Raw genomic sequence first — 12,290 nt, 5'->3', positions numbered from 1 at the left:
AGAAGCAAGCTATGACCCTCTCCCCATCAAAGGCACAGACGCCCACACAACTCTGCACACTACTTCAAGGACACAGACACTTCCTAACTCCCAATGCACAGATTCTAGATGTAGCATCTAAGATAAATAAGTTTCTTTTTACATGATTAACAAAGATGGTGGGAAAGAACCAGGATTTGGTGGTCAGCCGCTTAAGGTTCGTAAGGCTCAGTGTCACGGGAAAAGCACCAAGTTTTAAATCCTGTGCCTTCACTTACTAGCTATGAAGGTATTATTTAAAAACTGTCAAGAGGTATCTCTTCCCTACAAAAGTTATGAGATGACCTGAAATGTGGGTGCAAGTGCCTGGCTAGACTGTAAAATGTTCAGCAAAGGCCTATCACTGAACGCCAGACACAAAGCAGCAGAAGTCAGCCAGGAAGCAGAGGCATATGCAGCGTCTCAAGTCCTTCTCAAGGATAAAATGATCACTGATAACAACAGAAGCTAATATTTACTGACGGCTTGCTATGTGCTGAAGGTTTTACATGCATTATTCTCCCATCAACCCTAGGAGTTGTGGTTAATTATAACACACATCTTACAGATGAGGAAATGGACTTAGAGTGTTAGCTTGTCCGAAGTTACCCAGCAAGCAAGTGGCAGAGTCGGGATCTGTACCCTGGCAGTCTGAATCCAAGGCAAATCCAAAACTCTGAACTACGCTATCTACTAATGCTTGCCAGGGCTGTGAAACCATTATGAGATGCCGTACTTGGGAACTGCACCGAAGGGCGAGGGTCTGCATTCTCCTTCTGTCGTAAAATCACAACGTCGCCATCTTTTAAGCCGTAAGAAGCCAGTGATCTGTGGTTGTCTGTGAGAGGTCTTTCAGCGTAGACAATCTGCAACCAGAAAATATTTAATACTATAAAGCACCGAGAAGTAACATGGCACAGAACAGAAAGACTACAGTTTTCCTCTTCATTAGAGAATGTCACTCCCTGCTCAACACCCTCCAGTGATTTCCCATCATACCTAGAATAAAAGCCAAAATCCTTCTCGTCAACTATTAGGCCCAAACAATTTGGCTCCCTGGCTCCCCCACGACCTCATCTCATACCATGATTGCTATTCCTCAAATAATACCAGCAACTTCCCCCTTAAGGCTGTTTCACTTGTTGTTCTCTCTACCTGAGGAATGTTCTTTCCCAGGTCACTTTTTTAAGGTTTCTGATCAAACACTACCTCTTCAGAGTCCTTCCCTAATATTTAAAGTGCACCCTCACCTCCCATACTATATATTTTTTCTTTATGGTCTCTCTGTCCCACTAAAATGTAAGCTACTCTGAGGACAAGGACTTTACTTTTTTCACCATATCCCAAATGCCTAGAACAGGGGCCTGGTAGATAAATAATGCCCAAGTATTTGCTGAATTAAAGGACAAATAAATCTATGGGAAGTAGACAATTTTAGATTTAATATTGAGCAGGGAGGGAAATGGGTATGATTTATTCTGGGGATGATAACTGCAATACTATTAAATAATATGTTCACTCCCTACCCACAAGTTTTAGTGAGATATAATTGACATACAACGCTGTATTAGTTTTAGTTGTACAACATAATGATTTGATATATGTATATATTGTAAAATGATTACCATGATATGTTTTGTTAACATCCATCACCCCATATAGTTATAAATTTTTCTTCTTGTGATGAGAATTTTTTTTTTTTTTTTTTTTTCCCCGGTACGCGGGTCTCTCACTGCTGTGGCCTCTCCCATTGCGGAGCACAGGCTCTGGACGCGCAGGCTCAGCGGCCATGGCTCACGGGCCCAGCCGCACCACGGCATGTGGGATCTTCCCGGACCGGGGCACAAACCCGTGTCCCCTGCGTCGGCAGGCGGACTCTCAACCACTGCGCCACCAGGGAAGCCCCCGTGATGAGAACTTTTAAGATCTACTCTTAGCAACTTTCAAATATATGATACAGTGTTGTTAACTCCAGTCACCCTGCAGTACATGACTGTACTGTGTCCACTTTTAAATGGTCTCACACACAAGCTTCCTGAGTTCTTCCTTCTCTTCGACCTTCCCCAAACTTTTATCACTTTTATGTTTATGAGTGGAAGATAACAGTGGAAGAAATTAAAAAAAGAACAATTAAACACAGATGGAAAAAAGGATCAGGGATGTATTACTAAGGAAAACAGTTTTATGATGTGCAATCGAACACTGAAGAAAGCCTGAGAGCATAAAAACAGATGAAACAACCGGCTGTGGAAAGAAAAGGGACAAAGGGCATACTATGATTTCACCATGAAGGAACACAAAACCTAACCCGCATCATGACCTACTCTGTAGAGGGGCATTCAGAACAGACTCTGGCTTTGAAAGGTTTTCTTCCCAACAATTCACTTTCCACGAGGCCACTGGCAAACTGAGGTACTTGAGTTCTGTCCTGGCTCTGACAGGGCCCCTGACACTCAGCTGGTCCAGGCTTCACAGTTCCCATTTGTCAAGCAAGCAGCTGGGGCTAGATAATCATTACACCTATCCCTTCCAGGTCTTTCTGCTACACTACCATTTTACAATGTTTCAAGTGTCCTCATAGCTCTCATAGTAAAACTGCCTGACACAGAGCCTGAAAAATACAGGATTTAAACTGGAAAAAAAAAAAGATCTGTCATATCTGATCTCAGAATTTGCAATGACATGAGAAATAGAATAGGAAACTCAATTTAGTTCCTTCCAAAATCAAATACTTCTGGGGTTAAACAAAAAAATGATCTGTAGAATTTGTAGGCTGAATTATATTTTTTAAGTTCTATACAGGACTAGAGAAAGTATTGTTAGTTCCTACCCTCACCTGCAAAGTTAAAATTTGTTACAATAGATTGCAACTGTCATTCTATCGACCCATTCACTCTCCCTTATTTAAGCATACATCTCATAGTAAAAGTATACCAGAATCAACATAGATGGTTTGCAATACAACCTGAGTCATATTATAACTTCTGGGATTGCTTTAAAAACCACCACAAATCTGAAGTGACAAGTGTCATGGGTTGAGGTGTGCAGCAAGAAAGAGGCATGCAAGAGAAATGCCATGCAGGCAGCTCCTACAAGGGGGCTTCAACTTTGTGAAGCAACCATAATGAAAGCACCAGTGGCCTAAGGCCTACTCCTTAATTTTCCTGGGTCAGAAATTCAACTATCAGTATATTTAGAGACACATGATCAGTCAATGTACTCTAACTGTACTTATAAGAGAACATTTACTTGTCTACAACGAGAAATCAGACTCAGGAGAATCAGAATGCTCCTATCCACAAGATCACTGAATTTTCTTCAGGCTGGAAATGCTACCTGGAAAGCCATATTAAAATAGCAGACGGCTACCACTGAGGGAGCTCCTACTGGGAGCCAGCATCTTACTAGGTTCTCGCAGTCTTCCACCTAATCCTCATATCCTCTCGTTTAAGTCTCATAATAATTTATGAAGTAGATATTAATTGTCCCATTTCATGTACAGGGAAACAAATTACTGTTAGGTGACCTGAGGCTCCATAGCTATTGAGAAGAGAACTGGGATTGGAGCTACAATGGCCTGACTTTACAGCCCATACTCTTTCCTAGTACCACATACAACTTTCCCAAATATAAGTCCAAAGTGGCATGGTGAATTAGCTTGACCTTTACAAGAGCTATTAAGCCACCTATCACTCCTAAGGGCCTCTACTCACCAGGGGGATCAAACACTGTCCACCGCTACAATGTATCCCCTGCCCTGAACATGAAGAAAGGAGCACTCACTACCAACCCCTCACTTTTTGGATCCCCATTTTACAGATGCCATACATCATTCCATCACTGTTCAGCTACACAGTTTTTCCTCAGCAGACAACATAATTTTTTAAAAAGAAGGCGGCCTGACCTAACAACAAAAATGTAAGATCCAGGTAGTCAGTACCATCCAACATGTAACATGAAGTATGGAAGACTGCTATCTGCCCCAATCTCCTAAAAATACTAGACTGCAGAATGTGGGTAAGGAACAAACATTCTTCATACTGACAAAGCAGCAGGTGTATACCATTCTAGTCCAAGGACAAAGATGAGATAAACAGTAGCTTAGTTGAAATTATAACTGCCACAAACAACTGGTTTTTGTTGTTGTTGTTGTTAAAATAGGCTTAAGAATCTAAGACAATTATTCTGTAGCTTAAGTTCCAGAATAAATCTGAATGATTTTCCAACTTAATATGAGTATCTAGTAGACCAATGGTTTCAAATTTCTACCAGTCAAAACAAAATGAGTTTTGTTTATGGCATTGGTGATACTTTCTACCATTCATAATACCCAGCTCAAAGGTTATAAGGCTCAAAATTCAAGTTTTGCCAGTTATAAGAACATACAACAGAAAAATTTATACAGCTACAAGTCTTTTTTTTGCGGTACGTGGGCCTCTCCTCTGTTGTGGCCTCTCCCGCTGTGGAGCACAGGCTCCGGACGCACAGGTTCAGCGGCCATGGCTCACGGGCCCAGCCGCTCCGCAGCATGTGGGATCTTCCCAGACCGGGGCTTGAACCCGTGTCCCCTGCATCGGCAGGCGGACTCTCGACCACTGTGCCACCAGGGAAGCCCTGCTACAAGTCTTAATCTCCAAAACTGGCACAACTGCTAGTACTCCTCCAGAGGAGGCACCCTAGAGACTGAATTCTCATCTTAACCAATATTTAACAATCCACTAATTAATAGAACTCCAAAGCCTTTAGGCATGATGTCAAATGTTTCCTGGTCTCTGAATGAGAGATTTCAATCAATCAACAGATATCATAACAGTACATTTCTAGCATTAAGGATCATAAACTGGCCACGAAACCCTTGGAATCACATTTGAATGGCTTCATAACAGTATCTACCATTAGCTGAAAGCCCACTATATGCCAAGTGATCTACACATACCATCCCATGTAATAGTCAGCTTGACTTTTACAACCCTTCTGGAAGATAACTTGACAAGTTACTAAAAGCCTCCCAAAAGACCTGGCAATTCCATATCTAAGACTTTATCCTGAGGAAATAATCAGAAATGGAGACAAAGCCTTAAGTATAGGGCTTCCCTGGTGGTGCAGTGGTTGAGAATCTGCCTGCCAATGCAGGGGACACAGGTTCGAGCCCTGGTCTGGGAAGATCCCACATGCTGTGGAGCAACTAGGCCCGTGAGCCACAACTACTGAGCCTGCGCATCTGGAGCTTGTGCTCCACAACAAGAGAGGCCGCGACAGTGAGAGGCCCGCGCACCGCGATGAAGAGTGGCCCCCGCTCGCTGCAACTAGAGAAAGCCCTCGCACAGAAACGAAGACCCAAAACAGCCAAAAATAAATATAAATAAATAAAAATTAAAAACAAAAAAACCCAGAAACCTGAGGGACATCCTAGATTCCGCTTAAAAAAAAATAAAAAAGCCTTAAGTATATAGGTATCCATGGACATGTTACTCATAACTGCTTCCAAATGTCCCCAATTCAATTCAAATGCCCAGCAAGGGATTTCCCTGGAGGCAAAGTGGTTAAGAATCCACCTGCCAATGCAGGGGACATAGGTTCAAGTCCTGGTCCGGGAAGATCCCACATGCCGCGGAGCAACTAAGCCCGTGCGCCACAACTACTGAGCCTGCGCTCTAAGGCCCCCGAACCACAACTACTGAGCCCACGTGCCACAACTACTAAAGCCCACGTGCCTAGAGCCCGTGCTGCACAACAAGAGAAGCCACCGCAATGAGAAGCCCGCGCACCGCAACGAAGAGTAGCCCCCACTCGCCCCAACTAGAGAAAGTCCACCTGCAGCAACGAAGACCCAATGCAGCCCAATTTTAAATAAATAAATAAATAAATAAATAGACCAACACAAACTCTCTTGTCTCCCTCCCTCCCTCCTTTCCTTCTTTTTTTTAAAGGTTTTTTAAAAAATTAATTCATTTATTTATTTTTGGCTGTGTTGGGTCTTTGTTGCTGCGTGCGGGCTTTCTCTAGTTGCAGTGAGCGGGGGCTACTCTTCGTTGTGGTGCACAGGCTTCTCATTGCGGTGGCTTCTCTTGTTGCAGAGCATGGGCTCTAGGCACCTGGGCTTCAGGAGTTGTGGCTCGCGGGCTCTACAGAGTGCAGGCTTAGCTGCTCCGTGGCATGTGGGATCTTTCTGGACCAGGGCTCGAACCCGTGTCCCCTGCATTGGCAGGCGGATTCTTAACCACTGCGCCATCAGGGAAGCCCTCCTTTCCTTCTTAAAAAAAAAAAAAAAAAAAAAGCACAGCAAAATAAAACTGTTAAATAAATTGCAGTACATCTGTATGATGGTATATTATGTGGCCATTAAAATGATAAACTGCAAGAATTTGAAATGTTATTGGAAAATGCTGACAATGCAGTGTTGACTGAAGAAAGGTATGAAATTGTTTATTACAGTTCAGGCCATATGTTTTAAAGATATATTGTAACTATATAAGAAGAAAAAAATACATTAAAAAGCAAACTGCAGTTATCTCTGAGTTATAAGGTAATAAGTAATGGTGTTCTTTTCTCCTTTTCTATATGCTACAAATTTTCTATAATGAATATGTGGTATTTATCAGAAAAGAAATACATGAAAATTACCTGTGAAAATAAACATGCCAAAACCAGCTACAATAGAAATTCTGTTTCTACTGGTTTAAAATAGTGTTTTGGGCTTCTCTGTTGGCGCAGTGGTTAAGAATCTGCCTGCCAATGCAGGGGACACGGGTTCAGGCCCTGGTCTGGGAAGATCTCACATGCCGCGGAGCAAATAAGCCCGTGAGCCACAACTACTGAGCCCATGTGCCACAACTACTGAAGCCCACGTGCCTAGAGCCCGTGCTCCAGAATAAGAGAAGCCACCGCAATGAGAAGCCCACACACCGCAACGAAGACCCAACACAATCAAAAATAAATAAATAAATTTATTTAAAAATAGTAACAATAAATAAAATAGTGTTTTACAGGGACTTTCCTGGTGGCGCAGTGGTTAAGAATCTGCCTGCCAACGCAGAGGACACGGGTTTGAGCCCTGGTCCGGGAAGATCCCACATGCTGCAGAGCAACTAAGCCTGTGCGCCACAACTACTGAGCCCACGTGCCACAACTACTGAAGCCTGAGCGCCTAGAGCCCATGCTCCTCATCAAGAGAAGCCACTGCAATGAGAAGCCTGCGCACCGCAACAAAGAGTAGCCCCCGCTCACCACCAACTAGAGAAGGCCTGTGTGCAGCAACGAAGACCAACGCAGCCAAAAATAAATATACAAATAAATAAATAAAAATAAACAGAATAGTTTTTATTTTAAACAAAATAGATCATGCTGTGTGCAGAGCTGCATTTCCAGGATCATACAGTTACTGTTATTATTTGGTATTTAAATATGCCTTCATTTGAGAGTTCTTATACATTCTGCACACTTTTTTTTTTTTTAACCACATGCCACCTACAGGGGTAAATTATAACAATCTTTCAAAAATGCAAAGATATTAATTTCAAGTGAAGCTAAGTTCTTAATAATTGTTTGAAGTTCCTCTAGCCAAGTCTGCATCAAAGCATCAAACAGGGCCATGACCGGCTTCCAAACCCACACTTGTGTTAAGAGATGGAACATGCCCAGCTTCAATCACATGTGCAAGTGGAGATTGTTCCTATTCTAAATTTGTTATCACTGCATTATAACTACTGTAATCAGACTAGAGCTGTTAAAAATTAACACCCTTTCCAAGCATATCCTTATGCACAGTCGATGCTGATGTTGAAAGACTGAATTATAAACCAGTGATCCTTAATGTGGGGCAGACATGCGACACAGTTCTTTAAGGATGTAGGAAGAAAACAGAAAATAATTAGAATCTGCATTTCCATTTTAGTTTATCCTTCCTTAAATTCTATCCTGTGCCTGTTTATAATGACCTAAGGTATTACTTCATGTATATAATTGATGTTTACAGCTATTATATACATGTAATATACATGCATTTATATTGTGCATACGCCATTAGTTCATATATATTATTTATTATATACATCACACAGATGCATGTTCCAAAACATTTTACTCAGAGGGATACGTGACCGAAAAAGTTTGCAGACCAGTGGTCTGGACACACAGTAACAGAAAAGAATAGCCAAAAACAAGGGAAAAAAATCCCCGTTAGAAATGGAGTCAGAAATGGAGGTGAAGGGACGAGAACAGAGAAGGGAAGTAAGAGGAGTAAAGGTAAAGAGACCAGGAGAACTTGGAGAGGAAGAAGGGGAAGAGGAGTAATATGGGAGAACCCTGGGAGGTAAAGGAGGGGTGGGGGGAGGCCCCAAGTAAGTGAAAACCATGTATTTGTGCATAAAAACTACAATGGTATTTACTATTATGACTTGGTGAAAGGAAATGACTCAAGTGTCTAGGGTGGATCCTGTTCCTGCTTGATGGGCAAGCAACTGAAAGACAACGGACCACCAGACATCCTAAAATAGACACTGTGTTAGGTTACAATGGAGCCAACAGAACAAACTTGAAAAACAGGAGCTGTTTACCGGCTATGTAATACAGGCTTAACACTAGCTGGAGCCCAGGTTTCCATATGCTAATTTGGCTTGGGAAGGAAGTGAATGCCAAAACACTGACCTAATGAATAAGAGAGAATTTGGAGTTAGCCTAACCGTTCAATTAGTAAGGTACTGCTAACCTTCCGCACTGGCAGGACAGTGCCTGCCTTACCATACAATTAATCGTCTTTCGATCTGACACCCTCTTTTGGCTACAGCCATCTCAAAAAGTGCAGGAATACGGAAATCACAATCTTTGTCTTCTCCCAAGCCCAACAAAGTCAATTGACATTTTAATTTTTTATTTCCCCTACCAGCTGGTGATTATAACCAGGGTAAAAGCACAGCCAGAGGGAAGAGAAACAATTGAAAAAGCCACCTTCAAAAATCTGAGTTGATTTTTCCTCCCTACTTAAACTGCTCTTTTCTAGCTCTCTACCTGAGGGATTCATTGACAGGAGCTGGTTCCTGAGTTTTTGTGGATTCTTTTTTTTTTACAGAAGTTCCAAGAAATCCCTTTTGCCAGAATGCCTATTTGAGTGACACCTTGTGCCCCCAAATAAATTCTTTCTTGATATTCAGCTTATGCCAAGGTTCTAAAGTTCAAAGTGTAAAGAAATCATACTCACTTCTGAACAAAATATTGACACACTTGTTTACCGTAGCACAGCGCAGAACAAGCTGTAGTGAGGCAACAGTTTTTGGAACTATTTCATAACTGCAGTAGCAAATCAAGATTTACCTTCTGGGGCCTTGGACGACTTCTATAATTTTCTTAATGTTCAGACTATGCCCTCCGAGGCCCACTTATCAAGTCAGGATTTAGATGTTTCAGTGTGAAGGCCACAGAGTTATTGCCACCCAATCTGTCTGGTGGCAGAGTCAGAGCATTTTAAGAATAAATTACTCTGCTTACTTAAAATGTAAGAGCAGCTTAATTTCTTTCCAGCAGGGCAAGGGAAATGAAACAACCAAATCACACTGAGGCCATATTTAAGCAAATATCCTCATCTAGCACTGAGCTTTGAACTCACCCAAACTGAACTGTGACCTGAAAGGAGGAGGGATCTTGGCCTACTACCAGGGAAGAAACCACAGAAATAGTTTCGGTTGAACTAATAAAATTACTTTAAAAAAATAATAATTTAACCAGAAACGCATGTGATAGGGAAAAGAGCATTTCCAGAGGCTTCAAAACAAGGTGGTGCAAGTCTCAAACTTTTCCCTTCACTTCGAGCGCAAATCTCTACACATAAGGTAAATTACGTTTACTTAGGCAGGAGCCCTCTCCAAAAAAGCACATGAACATCCATCTACCACAGTGATCCAAACTGGTATTTCTGGTTGGGGAAGCAGAATGCATGAACTCTTGCAAACCTACGGCTTCTTCTTAGGTCTACGCCGACACCCCAAACTCAAGAAATTAGAGAAGGGGTCAAAGAGCCACAAGGTGGGGCGGGCCGCCCGACAGTGCACGCGCTCCTCAGGCTGCAGTGGGTGCGTCTGCGGTCAGGTTCTCCGCTCTCTCCCCCAGCACCCCACCCCACGCTTGGGGCGTATGGGGGCAGCCACCGATTCCAGCTCCCTCCCGGATGCGGGGGTGGGCTGGGAATGGCCATCCTGCTTCCCCTCCACTCCCCAATTCCTCACCAGCAGCAAAAGGAGTGCGTGAGGCCCCAAGGCGGGAGGGCTAGCTCCGGAGGGAGGCCCCACTCGCCGCTCGGCGTACCTGGCTCTCGGCTGCGGGGATGCCGGACTCGAGCTCACACAGCGCGCGGAAGTTGTGCAGCTCGAAGTCGGCGTCGACCTGGAGGGAAAAGGTCACCTCGGAGAGGTCCCTCCGCACACAGTACACGGTGAGCAGCATGGCCCGGGCCCGACCCAGCTCGGCTCGGCCCGGCCTCGGCGCGGGGCGGCGGCGGCGGCGGCGGGGCCTGGCTGGTGCTGCAGGCGGACGGCGCGGGCTGCTCGCTCGCCCGCCCGTTCGCTCCTTCCCTCCCTCACACACGCTCAGTGACTCACTCCCTCCCACCCTCACCAGCAAGTACAGCCGCCACCACCCGCCTGCAACTTCGTCTGCCTGCCTGCCGGCCGGCCTGCCTGCCTCCCACCGCTGCCGCCAAGCGCGCCAGCCGCCCGGCGCCCCGCCCCGCCGCAACGCCGATGCCGTAAAGCCCGCCTGACCCGCTCCGCCTTCGCGGCGCAGCGGAGGGGCGGAGCTGGGAAGGGGAGGCGGGAAGTAGGAGAGGATTGCAGGGCTCTGGGGACGGGAGAGGGTGGAAGGGCGAGGAAAGGGGAACAAACGAGGAGAAAGGAATAAGTATTAATTGCTTGATTTAGTAAGTGACGTCGGTGGAGGACTCCAAAATCTCATTTATTCATCCGACAGGCATTTATTGAGCGCGTGTTGGCAAATAGCCACGTGGGTACAAAAATGCATAAAAATACAGGTCTTTGCCCTTAACGAACTCTCAAACTGATACAGGAGACTGAGAACCTAGCAGATCGTTCTCAGACATGTTTTCCAAAGTAGAAATTGAGGCTCAGACAGCTTACTTTTCTTCTTGTTCTGATGATTTAGGGTTAAAACCAAAATCACGAACCCCTGCTCACTGGCCCCTGCTTTGCTCTTCAGCCCTGCCTCCTGAGCCCTGTCTGCACTCCGCCCTCCCTGCCACATTGTGACTTTCAGTTCCTCCTAAGCTCCATTTCCCTGCCTCGTAAATATTTTTCCCTCTACTTGGACTGCTTCTTTCCTAGCCCTGGCAAACCCCAGCACCTATTGCAGTGCTTTTCATTGGGCACAGCTTAGAATCCACTCGATAAAATATGTGTTACTTTAATGGCCTGTTTAAGCCACATAGCTGATGAGAAATAGAAGCCCAAAACATGAGGATGAGTCAGAAAACCGAAAGGGAAAGAGGAGGATACAATGGATACAAGATTGGCATCTCCTCATTTACTCCCCACTCCCCCATCCACGGAGTAGGGACACCCTCTTCTATTATAACAGGAGGGAAGGAGGGGTCAGGATGGCTATGGATGCAGGTAAGTGTAGGTAGGTTTGGTGGCAAGAAAGTAAGGGAAAGACCAGCTGAAGATGTATCTCTGTAAGGGAAGAGGGAAGGTTTTCTGTGGAGCATAAAGACAGAAGGTGGAGGGAGGGGGCGGGGTGGAGAAGAGTGGTTGTTATCAGGTACAGAAAGCCTACCAATGGCTTACGCAAGTGAGGGTTTATTTTTCTTATGGGATAGGAAGCCTGGAGGTAGACAGCAGCATTGGTTCAGTGACTCAGTGATACGAGGGACAGTATTTTGGCAAATCTTTTGGCCTTTCCCTGAAGGTCATGATATAGCTGGTTGCCTCCACCCCATGCATCATTTTCTCGTCCAAGCAAGAGGTTGCCCAGGAGTCCCCCAGTAGGTTTCTGCTTACATCTGGCCAGAACTGTGTCACACAGATGCAAGAAAAGGCCAGGAAGGGGCTTCCCTGGTGGCGCAGTGATTGAGAGTCCGCCTGTCGATGCAGGGGATACGGGTTCGTGCCCCGGTCCGGGAAGATCCCACATGCCGCGGAGCGGCTGGGCCCGTGAGCCATGGCCGCTGAGCCTGCGCGTCCGGAGCCTGCGCGTCCGGAGCCTGTGCTCCGCAAGGGGAGAGGCCACAGCAGTGAGAGGCCCGTGTACCGCAAAAAAAAAAAAAAAAG

General features: G+C 45.0%; 1 protein-coding gene across 3 annotated transcripts in view; it reads right to left on the bottom strand.

Annotated features, from left to right (window-relative positions):
- DDI2 (DNA damage inducible 1 homolog 2) overlaps window positions 1-10,597 on the bottom strand; it is a 43,333-nt gene extending 32,736 nt beyond the window's left edge. For all 3 annotated transcript variants that reach the window (XR_004348285.1, XM_032621445.1, XM_032621453.1), the window contains exons 1-2: window positions 10,315-10,597; window positions 755-884 (exon numbers count right to left, since the gene is read on the bottom strand). Coding sequence is in view for 2 of the 3 variants with exons in the window: in XM_032621445.1 (XP_032477336.1) it covers window positions 755-884; window positions 10,315-10,452 (268 nt within the window). In the remaining variant the exon portion in view is untranslated. The remainder of the gene's footprint in view (window positions 1-754; window positions 885-10,314) is intronic.
- Between the last annotated feature and the right edge of the window lie 1,693 nt (window positions 10,598-12,290).

The sequence above is a fragment of the Phocoena sinus genome, chromosome 1 (genome assembly GCF_008692025.1).
Source record: "Phocoena sinus isolate mPhoSin1 chromosome 1, mPhoSin1.pri, whole genome shotgun sequence".
Classification (NCBI taxonomy): Eukaryota; Metazoa; Chordata; class Mammalia; order Artiodactyla; family Phocoenidae; genus Phocoena; species Phocoena sinus.
The sequence above is the reverse complement of the archived record's forward strand: the minus strand, read 5'-3'. Positions and strand labels throughout refer to the sequence as shown.